Here is a 22,221-nt window from a genome sequence, read left to right as displayed (position 1 = left end):
ACATAAGTTGGGGAATGACCTATTAGAGGACAGCGTAGGGGAAAGGGACCTGGGGGTCCTGGGGACAGCAGGGTGACCATGAGCCAGCACTGGGCCCTTGTGGCCAGGAAGGCCAGTGGTCCCTGGGGTGGGTTAGAAGGGGGTGGTCAGTAGGTCAGAGAGGTTCTCCTGCCCCTCTGCTCTGCCCTGGGGAGACCACACCTGGAATATTGTGTCCAGTTGTGGCCCCTCAGTTCCAGCAGGACAGGGAACTGCTGGAGAGAGTCCAGCGCAGCCACCAAGATGCTGGAGGGAGTGGAGCATCTCCCGTGTGAGGAAAGGCTGAGGGAGCTGGGGCTCTGGAGCTGGACAAGAGGAGACTGAGGGGGGACTCATTCCTGGGGATCAATATGGAAAGGGTGAGTGTCAGGAGGATGGAGCCAGGCTCTTCTCAGTGACAACCAGTGATAGGACAAGGGGCAATGGGTGCAAACTGGAACACAGGAGGTTCCACTTGAATATGAGAAGAAACTTGTTCCTGGTGAGGGTGGCAGAGCCTGGCCCAGGCTGCCCAGGGGGTTGTGGAGTCTCCTTCTGTGCAGACATTCCAACCCGCCTGGACACCTTCCTGTGTAACCTCATCTGGGTGTTCCTGCTCCATGGGGGGATTGCACTGGATGAGCTTTCCAGGGCCCTTCCAGTCCCTGACATTCTGGTGTTCTGTGATTTTTGAGCAGGGGCTGTTCGATCGGACGAGGGGTGATGGTTTTAATCTAAATGAGGGGAGAGATTCGGGCCGAACAGGATGAAAAAATGTTTCCCGTTCCCTGCACGGTGCCGGGGCGGAGGAAGGTGTCTCCGGGCGCCGCCCACCGCGGACACGCCCCCGCCCATCCGCGGCGGAAGTGACGCGCCAATCACGGCCGCCCGCTCGCCCGCCGCCGCCGCCGCGAACAAAAGGGATTTTTCAGCCCCCGCCCCGCCCCCCTCGCCCCGGCTCCGCCGCCTGATTGGTTGGCGCTGCCGCCGCCGGCCGGCCAACGCCCTTGCCCCGCCTCCCCCGCAGCGGATTGGGCCGTGAGCGCTCCCGGCGGCGCCTCTGATTGGCGGCCGCGCCGTCCGTCACAGGCGGGCGCGAAGGGGCGGGGCGGCTGGATGGGGAGCGGAGCGGCGCGGTAGCGGCGGCGGCGCCAGGTCGGTGCGGCGGGCGCGGTTCCCGGGACGGTGGTGGTGTCGGCGGGGCCCCCGTTCCGCGCGGCTCCGGCCCGGCCTCGGCGCTGCTCCCTCGGGTGGGCCGCGGCAGGTGCGGGGCGGTCCGGTCGGCGGGGGCTGATCGGGACGGCAGCGGGGCCGAGCTGCGGGCGGGGGGTGCGGCGGCGGGCGGGGGCTGGGTGGGCTGTGACCGCGGTGCGCGGAGTCTGGGGCGGGGGCGAGGGGGTGTGGTGACCGGGGGGCGTTACCGGGAGCTTGGCGTGGCTGTCCTGAACCGGGCCTGGCGGGTGGGACCGAAGCGGCGGAGCGGGCTGCTGCCCGCGGTGCCGCCTCGGGGCGGGTCGGGGGCCGCACCCCGCGCTCCGGTGCGGTGTTTGTTCGGGTTGTCCGGGGCCGGGGCAGCTCGGGAGGTACCGACCGAGCGCGGCCCCGGGACGGCGGGTGCAGATGCCCCCGAGCCCCGCTCGGTGCGGGTGAAGGAGCCGCTGCTCCCGGGGTTCGATTCGTCCCGAACACACACGGGCTCCGGTAGCGGGTCGGGCGGGGGGTTGCGTCCCGTCGGCCGCTGCTCCCGGGTGTTGTGCACCATGAAGTCTGGAGGGACTTTATTTTAATTTTCTTTGAAGCAGCTGAACTTGCTGTGCAGTGGTTGTTCGAGGACTTTAGCAGTATTTTAAACATGAATTTTATGTATTTTTGTCATCCAGAGTAGAACTTCAAGAACTAACAGGGTAGGGAGGATTTGGGGGGTTTGGTCCTTTCTCCTTTCAGCTGTAAGGTGCAGAGGTGAGGGATTTAAACGCTGCTCGTTCTTAACCTAATTCTCCACAGTTGTGATGCAATGTCAGGTAGTGTTGTGCATGCACATTTCTGAAGCGTATGTTAGCTTTTTTTATTATATAAACACATCATGTAATTATTTTAACGACTGAAACATCAAGCTGTACATGCAGCAGCATTTTTAGAAACTTGTCTATCGAGACTTTTCAAACTACTCATTTAGGTTATCTTATGAACGCAATTACATGACTGCCTGTCCAAGCTCCTGGAAAATATCAGTTCCTCTTCAGGGACAGGAAAAGATGAAAAAAACTGATTCAGGATGATAGACATAGAGGCATTGCTGAATTGGCGTAGCTGTAACCATGGCTTATGAAAGGAAATACCCTTCTTCAGGGGAAAAAAAGGAACGACAAGCTACGTTCTTCTCAATTCTTTTTAAAAAGTAGAAGAGTTTTGAGCCAAGTGCTTGCAGAGCATCTTGGAGCTTCCCCTTGCCCGGTTCCCTGTGTGTGCCGGGGCTGCTCGCCGGCCGGTGACTCAAACGTTGCTGCGGTCAGTGGGTGAAGTTCTTTGGTACTCTTGGTTCACTTGGTTTGTGCTTTGAGCCCAAGTGAAATGTAACCTGTGACGGTTTCGTAACCATCGCGGTGGGATTCAGGAGCTGCCACTGTTTATCTGTGCTGTTCCTGAAGTGGCACATGCCAAAGATAACTCGCCCTGGTTTGTTAGCTTGCACGGTTGTATGTACACTTAAACTGGTCCTGATATTTATTTTTGGTTAAATACTGGGAAATAACTTTGGAAATATGAGTTTTATCTCTTTAAAGAGTAGGTCTGGGTGTGCTGAGGAGACTCTAATGGGCCATAGCACAGCTAAAGGGAAGTTTACCTTTAGGCAAGCAGTAAGTAATTATCTTTGTTTATGCTCTGAACTCTTGCTTAGTGTCCAAAAATGGTGGTTTATCTCAGACTCGGGGAAAATATTTATGCCATCAGAATAAATAATGAGGTCCTTGCGGTTTGTGGTCTGTGTGATTGGACTGGTCGGGATATTTCACCGAATGTCGAGGGCTGGTACGCCCTGGGTGTTTCTAGATCTTGTTTGTGACGCTGTGAAACGCTGTCTCTTGGTTAAAGGTTCTGAAACAATGGGTCGGGTTCCCCGTTTGGCAGAATGGGACTGTTAGCGAGGGAGGGAGCTGGGTGACTGAGTAGGGTTGGTGTGATCTTTGATTTAAAAGTGGGACAAGGGAAGGTACGTGTCACTGGGAAGGTCAGCTCAGGAGCCTGTGACACTGGAGGACGGGAAGGGATTTGGATTTGGGTGGGGAGGAGAAGCTCAGATATGTGCTTATTAACTCTGATCCAGGGGTGATGTGTGTTCTTGTAAAAAATAATAATATACAATGAATAGAGTTTTTATATCTTTTTTTCCATTTCCCAGCTCCCTAGCATGGAGCGGCTCTGAAACCGAGCGCTTGGGTTTTGTTATCGATTCAGCGTCGCAGGTATCTGCCAGGTGTGCTCTAGTGCGTTAAAAAGTTCTCTGTAAATCCGTGCAGAATACAAGTGCAATTTGGTTTTGGGGTTTTTTTGAGGGCAGGGACTGTATCTGCAGCAGCTGCCCACAGTCTGTCCCTCAGCAGCCCGGGATGACCCACACCAACAGCAGATAAAGCTCTTCTGCAGCAGCAGGTTGCACACGAGGAAGCTGAGGCTGTAGCACTTGCATATCTTCAATGTTCCCCGTTGTTGTATAAATGATTGCTGTGCCAACTGGCTCCTGTTGTTTATTTCTCTAAGTATTTTTACCCATATATTTTAGGACGGGGCTTGTTTATGTTATTAAGCTGATTAAAGACTATAGCCATAGGAGCATGTTAAGAATAGCACAGCTTATTTCTATAACACTGTGCAGTGCGAGTCACAACGGGAGTGTTTAGAATATAGAATAGAAGCGATTACTGCCCAGACTAATAGGTTTAAAATATCAAACTGGAGTTGGTAGCTGTCCCGGCTTTAGGAACGTGCTGGTTGGTGCTGATGGAGAGATGCGGCTGCACATTTCCATGTCACCTCTGCCCAAGAGAAAAGCATGGATTGAAAGTCCATGTTCAAAATTGGCTGCCCTGGAGTGATGGAGATAGAAGATACGCTTTGTTCTAAGATCTTGAAGAAAACTTCTCCTGTTTAGTTCTGGCTTAAAGTGCCACAAAACTAATATAACCTGATGAATATCCCAAAAAAAAAGTTGTTGCTGTTTCCCACCAGTACTGATTCAATCTTAGAATCTGGGAATTTAGTCTGAGCAAGGACTGAGATGGTTTTGAATTCAAGTCGTGCATCTCCTGATGTTCCAGGTTTAAAACCTGCCCGGGGAAGTGATGCAGCTCAGATTCAAGTACCAAGATACACACGGGTGATGGTAAAGGCTCAAACAGAACCCTGTTTTTCTTACCCCACATGGCTGCTTTTTTATGAATTAGCATTCATTTCCCGCTTCAGTTGCGCTCCCTCCCTTTTGTACCAGATGAACAAGTTGTGCATCACCCTCCTTCGACGTGATCTCAGCTGAAATGTGATTAGAGCCGATACAGCGAGTTTCCTAAATGATGCTTTTAGGTCAGGTCTTGATCAGGCTGTTTTGAAGTCACGCTGGTCCTGAGCGGCTTCGCCAAACGCTCCGCTCTGTGTTTTCCTCTCGACCGTACGTGAGCGGATCAGCAATAAGAAACATAGATGGCAGATCCGCAGTGTCCAGGTTTTGGAACACCCGTCCGTACCCTGGGCGCTCGTGGTCACTCCTGAAGTTTTCCTTGCGCAGCCCATGCCGTGGTGGGGCTGGCCAGAAAACTCCAGGCAAAACGTTGCTGCTCTATGGAATTTCACGTCGAACGCTGCACAAAGCCAGACCCTGACTGCGCGAGGAGAAACTTGCCCTCTTAGCAGAGCGGGCACGAAGCAGATTACCGATTGCTCCGGCTGCGCGAAGGCCGCCGGCTGCTCTCCCTGAGCAGAACTTGGTGTTCCCAGCAACTGGAAAACTGCTTTGGCATAAACAAGACAGAACTTGCATTTGCGCATAATTCTCCAAGGCACAGTTATGCAGATCAGTTGTGAAGCAGCAGTGACTTCAGAAAATTTACAGTTGAGTGTTTTAGCTGGATGGGCTGCTCTAGGAAAGGTTAATTAACCCTTTATCGCTTGCCCGTGGAGTTTGATATCTCTGAGTAGCTTTTTTGTGCTGCAGCATTTTCTGCTTGATACAGAAAGTGGCAAAAGACGGATGTGACTTGGACTGGGAAAAGTATATTTGATTGTTGTGCAAAGCACAAGACTGTATCAAAATCAGGTGTATTTGCATCAGAGGCAAGGAAATTATTGTGAACAAAATAATGTAATAAAGAAGCTAATGAGTGTATCAGCAAAGATGGGGGTGGGGGGAAAGCTTTTTGTATGTGCATCTCAGATGATGGATCTTTGTTCTCATGTGGGCACTGAAATGCTATTTAATAAACGATGGTGAGATTGAAACAGTTTGAAGGAATAGTAATTAAATGCCTGTTTTTTGAGGCATTGATTTTTTTTTTTCCTTCCTTTTCTTTTTTGTGAAGTGGTTTGGACCTGTTCCATTCGTGATGCACAATGGCATTCCTAGGAGACGCCTCATAGCTCCGAAATGTTCACTTCACCGTTAAATTCGTGTAGGTGGCCCAGTCTGGACCGCACTCATCGCGGCTCTTCAGTCTCGTTTCAGTGATGCTTGCAGCTGTGTGATCCAGATGTGTGATGTACAGTAGTATGGCTTTTAAATACCCGTGTTTTTCCCTCTCCTGTTAGCTTTGGCTGCTTCTTGGTGAATATTATCCTGTCAGCTTGGCCCCTGCGCCATCTGGGTGTGCGTGTGTTCATGAGCCCTTGGGAAAAGGTGAAAAACGCTCATTCTACAACTGGAATTGGAAGTCGAAGAGAAAATGTTCGCCTTGTGTATTCTCCTTTTTCTCCCTCTGGGCAATTTGCAGTCCAAAAAAGCTGGAGTTAAATGGAGATTGTGTGTCACAGCTCAGAATACTGATTTTAATGTGCAAAGAAGTACTGGTAAACTCTGTTCCATTTTACAGGTTTTCAGGATGAATCTGGAAAAACTCAGCAAACCAGAACTACTGACGCTCTTTAGCATTCTTGAGGGAGAATTAGAAGCAAGAGACCTTGTCATAGAAGCCTTAAAGGTACGTTGTGAGCACCGCGATAAGAGACAAAACTGACACCAGCGCTACTGTGGGTTCTGCAGAGCGTTTGTGTCCAAGGTGAAGTTCTGAGGCAAAGATTTACTGGTTCAGAATCCCACCTGAACATCAGCGATATTAGATCGTAACTGCTGTATAACATTCTGTGTCGTGGAGTTCATTATTGGGCTGCAAGAAGCATTTCAGGGTTGAAATACAGCATTGCGCGTGTGCTTTCATCGCTCCTCATAAAGAGCTAGTAAAGGTCTATGGGGCTTCCTTTGGGTTTGTTCTGCTTTAGGAAGGAAGGCTCCTTAAAGCAGAAACTCTTCGTGCCAGGAGGGGTCACAGGTTGGTCTTTTAGTGAGAATAACTTCACACTAAGACAAACAAAATAAAACATCTGTGGCTTTATATCGTATTGAGCCAATACGAGTAGCAGACGTGGCTGTGCTGCCACTCGCTCTTTGCTGGCAGGAGCATTGCTCTGCATTGCGGAGGCCACACCTGGAGTATTGTGTGCAGTTCTGGGCCCCTCAGTTCAGGAAAGAGATTGAAGTGCTGGAGCGGGTCCAGAGAAGAGCAACAAGACTGGGGAAGGGACTGGAGCACAAGCCCTATGGGGAGAGGCTGAGGGAGCTGGGCTTGTTTAGTCTGGAGAAGAGGAGGCTTAGAGCTGAGCTCAGCACTCTCTAGAACTACCTGAAGGGCAGTTCTAGCCAGGTGGGATTGGTCTCTTCTCCCAGGCAGTCAGCAATAGGACAAGGGGCCATGGGCTTCAACTCTGCCAGGGGAAGTTTAGGCTGGATGTTAAAAGAAATTCTTTGCAGAGAGAGTGGTCAGGCATTGGAATGGCTGCCCAGGGAGGTGCTGGACTCACTGTCCCTGGAGGTTTTTAAACTGAGATTGGACATGGCACTTAGTGCCATGATCTGGTAAATGGACTGAAGTTGGACCAAGGGTTGGACTTGATGATCTCTGAAGTCTTTTTCCAACCCAATCGATTCTGTGATTAATAAAACCTTCACATGTGAGGGGACAAGGCCCTGGAGCGGGTGGCAGCTCTTGGTGCTGCTGCAGCCCGGGGGGTGTTGGTGTTTGTGGCGGTAGCTCTGGGTTTCTGCCTCCCTTGGCCACTCTCTGGCTGGTTTTCTATGTTAACGGTAAACTTAGTAAATATTTTTAAAATGTGGAGTGGATTTTTGAAGAAATGAGTCTTGACAGGGTTGAATGTTGAAGACTTTTTCAAGCTGACCTGTCACTGCTCATAACTTTTAAACTTTGGGTAATTTTAGGAGAGGAATGGCAGCTTGCAGGCCTGAGCGGGAACTTGGTTTGCCAGCAATTGCTTCTGTACTTCGATTCAAATACAGAAGCCTTTTGGGGGGGATGGAGGGAGACCCTTCTCCAAAACAGTTGGGATGCTTGTGTGTTTATTGCTAATTGGCTTTGCATTTAGACAATCTTTTTATTTTGGGGGAATATTGTTACCCTCCCAAACCCAGTGGCAGGGTGGGAGAGTTGGCTCATTTCTTTGAACAGACTTGCATGTTGCTTCCCTGTCCTGGGATCGCTCTTCTAATTCTAATTTGGTAACAGAATGTGTTACCAAAACCAGCATCACTTCAGCGTCATGGTGTGAAACGTGTGTAATGGAGCACAGAGGGACACAGCAGCTCCTTTCCAAAGCCTTTTAACGTGTACCTTCCAATAGCACAAAGCAATTATCCTCTGTTGAAATTTAACCTGCGGTTCCCTCTCGCGTGAGGGGTTTAATATAGTTAAAATACCCTCTGATGTAATTTGTCGAGGACTCATAGCTGAGAAGAAATTAAATGAAATTGTAACCTATGCTTGATAATTACATAGCATGAAATACCAACCTAATCAAAAGTTAGGGCTATTTTCCCCTCCTTCTGCAAGGGCTACGCTGTAGTTTTGCATCTGAAGGACGCAAGGGAAGCTGACGGGAGAAGGAAAAGGGCAGAAAAGGCTTCGGATATGAGCTGGCACAGCAAAGGTGGGATGTTGCGGGTCTCTGGCTGGGCTGGGTCCAAAGCTGCGTTCAGTAAAGCCACGGCTTAAGCCGGGCTTCCTGCTAGCAGGAGGCTGCATTGCCCTTTTGCTGTTGAAAGCAAAAAATGTCCCGTATCTGCTGAATCTGGTGGCTGGACAGATTTTTCAGAAGCGGAAAACTCCCAGCTTCGCTTTGTCCATTTATTTGGAATATACGGTCAGAGAAATTCTGGCCTCGCTGTGCTTTTCTTTTTGCTTACTGATAGTAACTGTGGCAACAGCTTTGCTGCGCTTCACCAGCCGAAATAGTTTTATTGTGTGTGACTGTAGTTAAAGGAAAATCCACCTTGCTAATCTGTGTACTCGTGTTTTCACACATACAAAAATGCTGCCCTGAAGAAAAAGCCTTTAAGACCAAATGAAAGATCGAAACTCGGAGCATTTAGTTTGACTTGCATGCGATAAATTGAGCTGTCACTTACACCGAGAGGGGTTTACATTAATTGCGTGTGTATGTTGGAGAGAGGCGGAGTAGAACCTGAAGTTTCGTAGAGAATTGCCTGATTTTCAACACTGTCTCCAGTGGTTACATTAGACATGTCAGTGGTTAAAAATCAGATGTTTATCTGCCTATTTACTCCCCATACAGTAAGAAAAATGCACTTCCCCTCATGGGCTAACTTGACTTCTAATTCAGATTTAAGTGCTTCCGAAGTCTATAGATGTTTGAGGCAGATCCTTTGGTACATTATAGGAAAGAACGAGCACTTGCAGGGAAAAATAATACCTTAATGTATAAACCTGTAATGTGATTATAGTCCAGTCTGCAATAATGGATATTCCTGCGTGCTTAGAGAACAGCGTGTGGCATTTAACGGAGAGAATCCACACACGCAGATGACAAAGCCTAAAATAGTTTCCTTCTCCCTCACGATATCGCGCCACTTGTTGACTGGCACAGTGTCAAGACTGAGCTGCAGGGCCCAGCTTTGCAGGGCCCGGCTTTGCAAGGCCCGGCTTTGCAAGGCCCGGCTTTGCAAGGCCCGGCTTTGCAAGGCCCGGCTTTGCAAGGCCCGGCTTTGCAAGGCCTGGCTTTGCAGGGCCAGCTTGCTGAATTTGCTCCTGTTTGTCCCATCATCTCTCCCTGTGTGTTTGCTGGGTCCTGATGTCCATTTCAAATTGCCATGTTGCTTCCATTCGAACACAAGATACTATAAAGGATTAAGCAAACAAATCTACTGTATTCACAATATTCTTTCCAGTGCTCCAGTTCGCTTCCTCTATTTTAAAACCTCTTTGAAAAAGAGCTTTTTTTTCTTCCTGAAAGTAGCTTCCTGTCCACTACATAAATCTCAAAGTTCTCCTCAGAACAGATCTTGAGTCTCACTTCTTATTGAGCTCCTTTTCGTGTAGTTATAATGGTATTTAGAGCATCCACAACACCCGATGCTGTCGGGTTGCTGCGTGACACCGAGGGCAGGTTCTCAGCCCGTGTTGCTGTGCAGAAAGCCACAGGTTGGGCTTCTGAAATAACACCCCGTGCCTGGAAACAATTCAATATTTAAATAGGCCTCTATCGCTATGTTGGATCACTTTGTTCCCTGCCCTCTGTGCTTTAAATGAGAATTTTCCGTGCATTAGAAATAAAGGTCTGTTTACTTTTCAAAAAGAGCTTTCTGGCTTATTCTTTTATGTTAACGAGGCCTTGGGCAATTTAGACTGGAATAGAAACCGTCTATTTTGTGCTAATGACTGGGAGCTGCTCTTCATCGCTTTGCTTCTGGACCCAGTGATTCACTCTATAAAGGAGAATTAACGCATTGCAAAATTAAGTGTTCATTTGTCAGCGGATTTAGAAATTAAGTTTACAGTGGAGTTTCAAGCCTACTTCTTGTTTAAATGGAAGTTCAGTAATATAAAACCTTGCTGCAGATGCTGGTAAATCTTTCACAGATGGGGCAAAATGGGGTTTCTGCAGCACTTGTAAGGCAGCTGAGGTGCAGCAGTGTTCCCAGGGGCGTCCTGCTGCAAGACGGGCTCTTCTTACAGCTTTTCTTGCAAGTTTGGGGAACTTTTTGTCTCTTGTTTCTCTGGTTTGCTTGATATCATACCGCAATGAAGACAAGTGCTGAATTTGAGCTCAAGTGCTGCTCGGCATCCTGCTCCAGGAGCTTGACATTTATTTTCGTGCAAGGCCAGTGGTCCCCACCCCCATTTCCCTTCCCCGTCAGCGATGGCTGTGACCTCAGCTCATCTGAGGGATGCGGTCTGAATGAGTGGGGAGTGAGGGGGACTGATTGCTGGCTGAAGGGAAGAAGCCAGAGAGTCGTGGTCAATGGGGCAGAGTCCAGTTGAGGCCTGTATCCAGTGCAGTGCCTCAGGGGGCAGTGCTGAGGCCTGGACATGCTGGAGAGTTGGGCGGGGAAAAATGTAATGAAATAGAACAAGGGCAAGTGTAGAGTCTTGTATTTGGGCAGGAACAACCCCAGGTTCCAGTATAAGTTGGGGATGACCTATTAGAGAGCAGTGTAGGGGAAAGGGACCTGGGGGTCCTGGGGACAGCAGGGTGACCATGAGCCAGCACTGGGCCCTTGTGGCCAGGAAGCCAATGGTACCTGGGGTGGGTTAGAAGGGGGTGGTCAGTAGGTCAGAGAGGTTCTCCTGCCCCTCTGCTCTGCCCTGGGGAGACCACACCTGGAATATTGTGTCCAGTTGTGGCCCCTCAGTTCCAGCAGGACAGGGAACTGCTGGAGAGAGTCCAGCGCAGCCACCAAGATGCTGAAGGGAGTGGAGCATCTCCCGTGTGAGGAAAGGCTGAGGGAGCTGGGGCTCTGGAGCTGGACAAGAGGAGACTGAGGGGGGGACTCATTCCTGGGGATCAATATGGAAAGGGGGAGTGTCAGGAGGATGGAGCCAGGCTCTTCTCGGTGACAACCAGTGACAGGACAAGGGGCAATGGGTGCAAACTGGAACACAGGAGGTTCCACTTAAATATGAGAAGAAACTTGTTCCTGGTGAGGGTGGCAGAGCCTGGCCCAGGCTGCCCAGGGGGTTGTGGAGTCTCCTTCTGTGCAGACATTCCAACCCGCCTGGACACCTTCCTGTGTAACCTCATCTGGGTGTTCCTGCTCCATGGGGGGATTGCACTGGATGAGCTTTCCAGGTCCCTTCCAGCCCCTGACACTCTGGGATTCTGTGAATATCTGTGTCTGGGGAGAGAAGCTCATAAGGAAGTTCAAGGCAGTAAGAAGCTATTTAAAGATTCTCTGTAACGCGAAGGAGGAACTTGTGTGCCAGTTGGTACTGGAGATCTGCACACGCGGGAGCCGCAGTTTAATTAACAGCGTGTTTGTGTTGTGCTGAGGGTTAAAACCTGAACTCTAAAATTACAGGCGAGAGTTTAATATTTGTCTTTGTGTCCAAAAAAATACTTGAAACAAGTCTTGGAAATTCCCTGTTTGATGTTCCAGTAAAACAAGTTGTAAAGTTTATTGAAGGCAGAGTGAATATGCTGTCTCATAAATAAGGTTTCAGTAAAAGGAAATATTTTGTTATTAAAAAAAAAAGAACAACAGACTAAAACACAAATAGATGATGGGAAACATTCATCCCAAACCAGGCTGGAAATCCCAAGAGGAAACAGAAGCTTTTCCCTGACAAAGTGAAGCTTTTGCTTTGCCTGGTTGCTCAGGGAACGTCTCTTTGCTTGTGTCAGATGGTGCTTCTGCTCCATAAAAGCAGCATTACGTCTTTTCAAACAGACCAGCAGTGGCCAACCCCCCTCATTTGAGCTAAAAGTCAACCAGTTTAAAGTCGCTCTCTCTGCATGTGCCTGATTCTTCCAATTGCCAGGAATTCTATTTTGGAGAATAGTTCATGTGCGCGGCTGCTTCCTATTTTAAGAGCAGCCCAATAGTCTGTTTAGCTGCTTTTGGTGTTTGAATGTTTTGATGGGAAATTCAGCATATTCGAGATGATACAGGTGAAGGTACTAAATTAGAGGAGATTCTGATTGCGGGAGGTCGCAGAGCGCAATTGATGCTGTTGGGACTATGCAGGTCATCTCTGGTGTTCCAGATGAAATTTTCAACTCCAAAGTTAATACTTATTGTAACCTGATTTCCTTATTATTGAAGCTTGGTTTCCTGTGGATTCCTGAGCTCTAATAGGTTGATAGTGGGATCTGAGATCTAAGGTGTTTTTTTTTTCCACTTGGAAGCGGAACATTTCAGTCATCAAGTTCCTTCTGTTTTGAGCAAAAAACATGTTTAAGGCTGAATTCCAGCTCAGGACAAAATCAGAACTCTTGGAGATGTTTCTAGGTGACCTCCCACATTAGTAGAGGTTGAAGAGTTGCTCAGTGATGAGCAAGAGCGATGGGAGAAGTCACCAATATATGTGACAGTTCAATATCTGTAGAAAATAACCCAGGGCTTAATTTTGGAAGAGTTGTCCCAATTGTTTCAGTGACAGAGGCGGCTCCTCCATGGGACCCGAAGCACAGGGGATATTTGCCCCCTCCAGCACCAACTTTGACATGCAAGGTGAAGATAAAAATGTATATCTCTATTTGTATTTCCAAGTGTGTGGTGGCCCAAATGCAAAAAACACTGGATTTGTTGTAAACTACACGTGGTCGTGTAGATGACCTGTTTAAGGCTTTTCCTAGTCTAGACACCTTTAATTAAATGTTTGTGCCGTGCTGGCTACTGAAGGAGAAGGGCTGGACTCAAGAAAGCTGTTAATGTTATGATAGTCTCATCTGTTTGTCATGCTAGTTCAGGAAAAGACTTAATTGCTCCAAGTAACAAGGAGGAACTTCTTGTTCTTTCCCAGACAGGAAATAAACCACCCCCCGAAATTCAAGATTGTTCAGAGCCCAGCGCTGCCGGGAGCAGAGGAGAACGCGGCTTTTCTTACACCTTCGCTACCTTTTCAACACCTTCGCTAAATCAGAGTTTATAGGTAGTGGGTGTGACCTTAATCCCAAGTCTTTGAGATTTTTCTTAGAAAGAAGTTGCACAGAAATGATGTTTTCAAATATCCCCGCTTTGCTGAGGCTGTTGAAGCCCCGGTGCCCTTAGGAAGGGTTTATCCTGTTCCTGTGTGGCTGGGATCAGTACTGGGTAGTCTGGGCTTAAAGCAAGCGCAGCTCATCTGTCAAAGCAGTTAGGATAGCTGAGTGAATATCCCGATTTGTATTTATAGACTTATTTAATGCTTGAGTCACTGGGAAGTTCCCTGCGGGCACTTAGAGTGAGGTTTAGTTGAGTCATTTTTATAAATCCTTCAGAATAACTGAAGATTCTCTGTCCTTCTAAAAAAAAAAAGGCAAGCCTGTAGTTTTTCCTGTGATTCATTAAAGCAGGGCTGGTTCATTATCCAGGGCCACCCTCCCATTTCCAGGGCTGATCTTTTCCTTCCTCTCCATTTTTTATTTCAGTGTAAAGTTAGAACAATATCTTGAGCTCTGATCAAAGGTCTCCACTGTTCCTGGTGGATGTTGCTGATAAGGAGGGAGGGATATTTGTGTGTATTTTTTACTGCAAGGGTTTAAATACAACTCCAAACCGGTGTCATAGGACAAGTGTCCCTAACTGGGTTTGCTCATCAAGGAGATACAGAAAGAAAAGTATTTTGTTTTGATTTATTATGCCTCTTGTGAAGGTAATCACCGAATCACAGAATCGACTGCGTTGGAAAAGCCCTCAGAGATCATCCAGTCCAACCCTTGGTCCAACTCCAGTCCGTTTACTAGATCATGGCACTAAGTGCCATGTCCAATCTCAGTTTAAAAACCTCCAGGGCCGGTGAGTCCAGCACCTCCCTGGGCAGCCATTCCAGTGCCTGACCACTCTCTCTGCAAAGAATTGCTTTCTAATCTCCAGCTAAATTTCCCCTGGCAGAGTTGAAGCCCATGCCCCCTTGTCCTATTGCTGACTGCCTGGGAGAAGAGACACATCTCCCGTGTGAGGAAAGGCTGAGGGAGCTGGGGCTCTGGAGCTGGACAAGAGGACACTGAGGGGGGACTCATTCCTGGGGATCAATATGGAAAGGGGGAATGTCAGGAGGATGGAGCCAGGCTCTTCTCGGTGACAACCAGTGACAGGACAAGGGGCAATGGGTGCAAACTGGAACACAGGAGGCTCCACTTAAGTCTGAGAAGAAACTTGTTCCTGGTGAGGGTGGCAGAGCCTGGCCCAGGCTGCCCAGGGGGGTTGTGGAGTCTCCTTCTGTGCAGACATTCCAACCCGCCTGGACACCTTCCTGTGTAACCTCATCTGGGTGTTCCTGCTCCATGGGGGGATTGCACTGGATGAGCTTTCCAGGGCCCTTCCAACCCCTCACATTCTGGGATTCTGTGAATAGTGGAGGACCATCAACTTTTGCTCATTTTAAATGTATTAATGAGCATTTCATTAGCTTGGAGCCTGGCTGCTGGTAGATCACTGGACAGGTTTGTCCCTGTGAATTACCACCTCAATTTTTGTCTGTTAACCAAGGACCTTTAACATGACACGCTTGTGTCTGGAAACTCTCATTCTTGCAGCAGATAAGAGGATACAAATCAGACTGTGTTAAGATCTCTTTGTCTCTAAGTGGAAAACTGGGGAAGATTAATATTAACTAGAAATTATTTGCTTCTCTAGCTAGTTTCCTATTTTAAGGGTATTGAAATGCAGCTTTGGTTTTGTGTTGCAGGCCCAGCATAGAGACACATTCATTGAAGAACGCTATGGGAAGTACAACATCAGTGACCCGTTGATGGCTTTGCAGAGGGACTTTGAGACCCTGAAAGAGGGAAATCATGGTGAAAAGCAACCAGTCTGCTCCAATCCCTTATCGATCCTGAAAGTGGTGATGAAACACTGCAAGAATATGCAGGAAAGGATGTTATCGCAACTGGCTGCTGCGGAAAGCAGACACAGAAAGGTGGGTTTGGCTTCAAATAAGATGTGCAGAAGTTAATAGTTGCGTTTTGATAATGTGTTAACTTCAGCAAAAAAACACTTAAATGCCTTGAGTTTTGGTAACGGAAAGACTTTGTGTTGTAGGGCTCTATTGTAACCTCTTCACAGGCTACTTTTCCTGCTTTGGTTAAAACTTATTAAGTCTTGTAGCAAAGATCTCAAGTCCAAGCAGTTGCATTCTGTTACTAACCAAATGGTGCAAAGTTGAACCCTCGGCCTCATTGCTCATCAGCATGTGGGTTAAAGTTTATTTTCCCGTAATCTATTTTGATAAAGTGGAGCAAGTTCCTTCCAGTCTGTGAATAATCTGATGCATTTCTGTTGCAGAAACTTTATTTATGACATAATCAACCAACCAGCTTAACTCTTCGTGAGAGGCACCGTTTCTTCTATAAATCACTGCAAGGCTGTTGCACTTTTCAGCCAAGTATCTAGTTAAATTGGGCTATTACAATAATTTTTTCCCTTTCTCCTTCTATCCTTCCTGTCTCCTCCTGTAACAAGGTTCCTTGTGTACTTGAAAATATTTAGGCATTGTTTGGAAGCTTGTATTTCAGAATTACTGAGGAGCTGCTCTGTTAATGGTGAGCATGTGTAGGGAGAGCCTGGAGTTTTGGTGGTTAATACAGCAGAGACTCTTGGGAACTTTGTATTATGGCTCATTTGTTAATAGAATTTCAATTATTTATGTAATTCAGCATAAAGCTGAAGGAGCTCCTTCACTGGGCCCTCATGGCAAGCAGCTTCATTTCAAGAGCTCATCTTGTTCTTAAGTGGAAGAACAAATGAATGTTCTTTCAAATAAACTTTGCACTGCGGGTCTCAAAACCCCCATTAGGAAACTGGGGGAGCAGCCTGTCCGCGATTTAGAAACTGTAACAGGGATGATCTGGTGATGGTTTGTGCCCCGTGTCCCCTGGGTGCACGTACGGTCCCCAGGTTTGTGTCCATGGTCCTGCCAGGAACTTCTGATGAGGGCACCATATGAGCAAGCACTGATATCCTGTTTCCCCAAAAATAAGACAGGGTCTTATATTAATTTTTGCTCCAAAAGATGCTTTGAGGCGTATTTTCAGGGGATGTCTTATTGTTCCATGAACAACGATGTACATTTGTTCTTGAACAAAAATTCAAACATAGTCATGTCATCGTGTGCTGTCACATCTGTCCTCCTGCATCCTATTGCCAAATAATTTTGCTTTCTTACATGTATAGCTGCCTGGACACTATTTAAATTGACTCTTTTTTATTAACTGTGATTTGGGCTTATTTTTGGAGTAAGGCTTATATTTCAAGCATCCTGAAAAATCATGCTAGGGCTTATTTTGGGGGTAGGTCTTATTTTTGGGGAAATGGGGTAATGTGAATTTCCCAAGGCTGTTCTGCAGTCCGGAGGAAAAGCAGGCGATTTAGCTGTTTAATAGTAAAATGAAGGATTTCCTGACTTATTTCCCAAACTGACTCAACTATACCAGAATAACACAGTTCTGTAACTTGTCCAAACGCCACTTTTATGGGATTTGGAGTTGAACTGGGATGCCTGAGGCTGCGACGGTTGCTCTGCCCTGTTGTGAATCTCTCCCTGTTTTGCACCAGCTTGTGCAATAAGCGTCCTGGGCTGAGGGCTGTTTGTTCGGCAGGTGATCCTGGACCTGGAGGAGGAGCGGCAGCGGCACGCCCAGGACACGGCCGAGGGCGACGATGTCACCTACATGCTGGAGAAGGAGCGGGAGCGGCTCACCCAGCAGGTACCTGCAATTACCCAACCCAAGGAAAGCCCAGTGCAATTGGAGATCGCAACCTGTGATCGGAGATCACAACCTGTGTGTTGAAAGAGCGGCAGGGACCTCCCTCCTTGGGAAGGCAACAAAGATGCTGAAGGGAGTGGAGCATCTCCCGTGTGAGGAAAGGCTGAGGGAGCTGGGGCTCTGGAGCTGGACAAGAGGACACTGAGGGGGGACTCATTCATGGGGATCAAGATGGAAAGGGGGAGTGTCAGGAGGATGGAGCCAGGCTCTTCTCGGTGACAACCAGTGATAGGACAAGGGGCAATGGGTGCAAACTGGAACACAGGAGATTCCACTTAAATATGAGAAGAAACTTGTTCCTGGTGAGGGTGGCAGAGCCTGGCCCAGGCTGCCCAGGGGGGTTGTGGAGTCTCCTTCTGTGCAGACATTCCAACCCGCCTGGACACCTTCCTGTGTAACCTCATCTGGGTGTTCCTGCTCCATGGGGGGATTGCACTGGATGAGCTTTCCAGGGCCCTTCAACCCCTGACACTCTGGGATTCTGTGAAGGCGCTTGTATGGCTTCAATCTGAAAAACAGCCTTAATTTTTCAGGGTGTTTTGGTAGCTGAGCAGTGCTAAATAGACAATCAAATCCTTTGAAATCCTGCTTCGGCCTAAAATCTGAAAAGTTCTCAAGAACAGGGCTGCATTTACAAATTATAGGAGCTCTCTAGTACTCAAAATTCAGAATAAATCACAAAAGATCTCCCAGGGAGGTTATTCAGCGATGATAATAAATATTTAAGCTACTGTTTTCTGTTACTCAAGCGCTGTAGACTTTATTAAACTTACATGTCAGCATTTTAAAGTCTACATGCCTTTAAAGGGAGAGCAACAAAGCAGTAAATGAGGTGGAAGGAAGCTTTGCCTGTTCAATCAGCACATGGCAGCCTGGGTGTACATCGATTCACACAGGATACAACTACTAGTAAGTAATCATTCTTAATAGGTGCAACCTGAGTCATACAAGAAACCTGGGGCAAGAAACTTCCTGAGGCATTGCTATCTTGTAGAGTGTCATTTCCCCAAGGGGCATGGTAACCGCATTCCCTTCTGGGGCATTATACTTCATTTATTTTTGGGAGGTTTTGTGGTTCCCTTAGAGTCTTTTTTTATTATTATTATTATTATTGTTTTCCAGTTGGAGTTTGAGAAATCCCAAGTGAAAAAGTTTGAAAAAGAACAGAAGAAGCTGTCCAGCCAGCTGGAGGAGGAAAGGGCACGGCACAAGCAGCTGTCGTCCATGCTGGTGGTGGAGTGCAAGAAAGCCACGGCCAAAGCAGCTGAAGAGGCGCAGAAGACGGCAGAATTGAGCTTGAAATTGGAAAAAGAGAAGAGTAAGGTGAGTAAACTGGAAGAAGAGCTGGCGTCCAAGAGGAAGCGGGGTTTACAGATGGAAGCACAGGTAGAAAAGCAGCTCTCGGAATTCGACATTGAAAGAGAGCAGCTGAAAGCCAAGCTGAACAGAGAAGAAAACCGTACAAAAGCACTCAAAGAAGAGGTGGAATGTCTGAAGAAAGCCCTGAAAGAGCTGGAGGCTTCTTGCTCCGCCGAGCATTCGCAGCCGAGCCCCGCGGTGACGTCCAGGGGTGTCACAACCGAGAGTCCCCCGGTGAGGTCTGTGTCTTGCCAGACTGAGTGTCCGCAGGCAGAGCGAGCGCATCCCGCCAGCGCCAGCAAAGCCGCTCACACCGCGACCCCCAGCCCCGCGACTCCTCATTCCTACGCCAAGTCCAACGGTCACTGCGATCCCGACGTGCAGGCGGGTGCTGAGCTCCTGCAGGCGACTGCGGTGGAGAACCAGGTTCCAAAGGAGAAATCTGGTGCAGCGCCAGAAAACGCCGTTGAGAATGGAAGTTCTCCTGTGAGAACGGAGTCGCCAGTGCAGCTGACGCCCCAGCTCCCGTCCAGCGGGGTGTCCCTGTCCCCCAGCGCCACGGCCGCCTCCTCTCTGACCCCTTCTCCCTGCTCCTCACCAGTTCTGGCCAAACGCTTGGTGGGAGCTTCTGCCAGCAGCCCTGGTTACCAGTCGTCCTACCAGGTGGGGATAAACCAACGTTTCCACGCCGCTCGGCACAAGTTTCAGTCTCAGGCCGAACAGGACCACCAGTCAAGCGGTCTGCAGAGCCCACCCTCGCGGGATCTGTCTCCTACCCTGGCAGACAACTCCGCTGCCAAGCAGCTGGCCCGCAACACCGTCACTCAGGTCCTGTCCAGATTCACCAGCCAGCAGGGACCTATTAAACCCGTCTCCCCTAACAGCTCGCCTTTTGGCACGGACTATCGAAATCTGGCTAACGCCGCGAGCCCCAAAAACGAATCTGCTCACTCTCCGAGCCCTGGCAAGGTTTCCAGTCCGCTAAGCCCGTTGTCTCCTGGCGTTAAGTCCCCGACCATTCCTAGAGCAGAAAGAGGGAACCCTCCACCCATTCCTCCCAAGAAGCCCGGCCTGGCGCAGTCACCCGCTGCTCCCGCTCCGCCGAACAAAACCTCTTCCCAGGCACCCATGGGTGTCCCCGTGGACGTGGCGAGCAGCTGCTCCACCGGCTCCGCCGTGTCCAACGGCAAAGACATTGAGATCCTCCTGCCGACCAGCAGCTAGTCTGCAGAGAATGTGAATGTGACATTCCATGGCTTAGCATCCTAGAGCTAAGATGCTGTTTTTTCCACTCCGTGTTATTTATTTCCATAGTGGCAGATTCTGTCTGTATAAAGCATTTAGTATATATATATTTTTTTTCCTTTTGAATAGGTAGAATATTTTTGTTTATGAAGAAACCTTAACTACAGCTATAGAGTAGCCTCAAAATGTCTCACGACAACAGTCAAATCATTAGAGATAACGAGAACCCTAATCACGTGGCGGGACCTAGCTAGCAAACTCTAATGGGACTGAAATACTACTTTTAAATTATGCAGAAGTAACTTTTGTGGACTTTTTTACTCCAGACGAACGTTTAATAACAAGTGCCTGAACTAAGCCTGCGATATGAATGTGATTCTCTGAGGAAGGGGAGCAGGGGGACCATCCAGCTGCAGAAACCAATTCTCCTGTGAGTCATGAATGTTGAAACCAACACTGTTTTTTCTTCTTCACTCTTTTCCATTTGCTAAAATAAGTTAGCAAATGTGCTACAAATGCTATAAGGTGACCACCAGCCCGACGTGGCCGCGCTTTGTCCTATAGGACGTAGCTCTGGCTCTTTGAGGAAGCACACGGAAGTTTTGGGGGTAAAATTTAGCCATAAGACAACCCAGATTCCTTCTTTTTCATGGTCTGCGTGGCCCTTTTTGTGTTCCTGTAACACATTCTGCAGACGTGCCCCGTGTGCTTTAAAGAACTGGTTTCTGGTGGGTCACCTTGAATTTCCAAGCTCTTCAAGCATTCTACTGTTGTGTGTAGAACTTCTGAGAAAAGAATCTTGCTATTACTTGACAAAGATCTCGCTATTACTTGAAAAAAAGCAAAATCACTAGTCCATATGATACAGGTTTTTTGCAACAGTAACATGGGATCTTCTGCTATAAACAAAAGCAATAATTGTGTTCTTCATCTGTGTCAGTTGTGTCCAGCTGACCTGGATTTTACCCACTAATTAGCTATGGGATCTTACTGGCTTTCCTTGGCTGCAAATATGGAATCAAATCGTTACTGTCATGTGTAATTAAATATGTATATATGTGTAAGTAGTTTCGCACACATACATATTATATACACAATGTATTGGGAAAATCTTTATTCCTGATGAATGAAGAAATATGAAGAAATGCGGGAATGTGAGATGTTTAAATTCACTCAGAGTGAGGAATCGCCCGAGTTTGAGGCAAATTGTGTGTGTGAAAAACTTACTTGGGCCCTAGAGGTGGGAAGAAACTGCGGGTTGTGCAGAAATATTCACTGCGAGAAGCACCATCCCCGGCCGGTTCTCTGAGTCACCGCGGGGAGAAATCGGGGAACAAAAGCACCGCGGGTCAGCGGCGGAGAGCCCAGCCCCAGTTAATTACCACTGGCGTTCGGTACGTGAGCTGGTCCTAAATTTAGAACTGGACTTGCCGCGCGGCATCGGTCGCTGTGCAGCGTTTCCCTGTGCGGGGGCCGAGCTGCGGCGTCTCAGCGCCGGAGACGCTTTCTCTGTGTCATTTAGCGGTGTTTAATTAGGCTAATGCCGTAGCACCAGCTCCATCGCGGGACGGACCCCGGGGCCGGCGGAGGACGCGCTGCCGGACACCACCCGGAGGGTTCCACAGACCCTTCAGAAGCCTGGTAAATGGTGACATTACACACTGTTGTCCCTAACGCGGTGGCACGGGCCGTGTGCCGACAGCACGGAGACACAGATGGCCCAGCAGTGACTTTTGGAAGCACATTTATTACTTTTTTAAGTCGCTACAGCAGATTGTTTTGGTTATTTTTGGCCCATGGATCACTTCGGATTCAAAAGTGAGGCTTTCATATACACCGCTTTAACGTGTTTCTTTGCTTTTACATTAATCTAAATGGTATTATCCTCTTTCTTTATCAATAGCTCTATAGAGAGAGATCTGCTATGATGAAGTCTATTAGGAAATGCACTGAGTACTGTTTCTTCTAAAGTATAATATGGGAAGGGGTATGCAAAAGAATGTATTTTTGCTAGTAGCCTGTCTCCTGAGAGAAACTAAGCACAAGATATTAAAATGGATCCAAACTAATTCAGTAAGACATTTAGAGTTAGTATTTAACTGTTGATGTAGATTCTGTGTGGAAGCAACTAAATGTTCCTTCTATAACTCACGCCTGTTGTAAACAGACATTGTTGCAGAGTTTGTCACTGGCTAATGGGAGTATAATGAAGTGCAAAATGTATACACTAGTATTAATTCATTAACACTTGTAAATTTGTAAAGCCAAATGTACCAAGCTGAAGTCTTTAATCATTTTTATAGCTGATGGCGTTAAACATGTTAAACATTCATATTATCAATAAAGGATTTTATTTTTAAGATGTGCAAATAGCTTAAGAAAATGTCTGGAGTGGGGCCGGTGCGTGTGGACACGGTGCGGGGGGCGATGGCCGGGTGTCTGTAATTCTGTGGAAACCGGAGCTCTACCGGGTGCTCTGAAGTGCAGGTTTATTGAGGGTACCCAGCCCACGGGCAGCTGTGTGTGGTGTGGTCTAGGCAACAAAGATGCTGGAGGGAGTGGAGCATCTCCCGTGTGAGGAAAGGCTGAGGGAGCTGGGGCTCTGGAGCTGGACAAGAGGAG

The 22,221-nt window shown here is 48.1% G+C and overlaps 1 protein-coding gene across 3 annotated transcripts; it reads left to right on the top strand.

Annotated features, from left to right (window-relative positions):
* The first annotated feature begins 1,041 nt into the window (after nt 1–1,041).
* Nucleotides 1,042–21,969, top strand: CTTNBP2NL (CTTNBP2 N-terminal like). 3 transcript variants are annotated; one of them, XM_065038392.1, is made up of 5 exons: nt 1,042–1,173; nt 6,096–6,203; nt 14,919–15,149; nt 16,828–16,935; nt 18,118–21,969. In XM_065038392.1, exons 2-5 carry the CDS (start codon nt 6,105–6,107, stop codon nt 19,576–19,578), a joined length of 1,899 nt encoding a protein of 632 aa, XP_064894464.1. In that variant the 5' UTR covers nt 1,042–1,173; nt 6,096–6,104; the 3' UTR covers nt 19,579–21,969. The 3 variants fall into 3 exon arrangements, with proteins under 3 accessions (XP_064894464.1, XP_064894465.1, XP_064894466.1); XM_065038393.1 differs by having other exon boundaries at nt 1,128–1,282; XM_065038394.1 differs by lacking the exons at nt 1,042–1,173; nt 6,096–6,203 and adding an exon at nt 8,042–8,220.
* Nucleotides 21,970–22,221: the final 252 nt, after the last annotated feature.

The sequence above is a fragment of the Columba livia genome, chromosome 22 (assembly GCF_036013475.1).
Source record: "Columba livia isolate bColLiv1 breed racing homer chromosome 22, bColLiv1.pat.W.v2, whole genome shotgun sequence".
NCBI classification, from domain to species: domain Eukaryota; kingdom Metazoa; phylum Chordata; class Aves; order Columbiformes; family Columbidae; genus Columba; species Columba livia.
The sequence above is the reverse complement of the archived record's forward strand: the minus strand, read 5'-3'. Positions and strand labels throughout refer to the sequence as shown.

Coding starts and splice junctions, on each gene's coding strand:
- CTTNBP2NL (XM_065038392.1), top strand. CDS start 6,105: ATGAATCTGGAAAAACTCAGCAAACCAGAACTACTGACGCTCTTTAGC. Junction 6,204..14,918: donor TTGTCATAGAAGCCTTAAAG/GTACGTTGTGAG, acceptor TTTGTGTTGCAG/GCCCAGCATAGAGACACATT. Junction 15,150..16,827: donor CGGAAAGCAGACACAGAAAG/GTGGGTTTGGCT, acceptor TTTGTTCGGCAG/GTGATCCTGGACCTGGAGGA.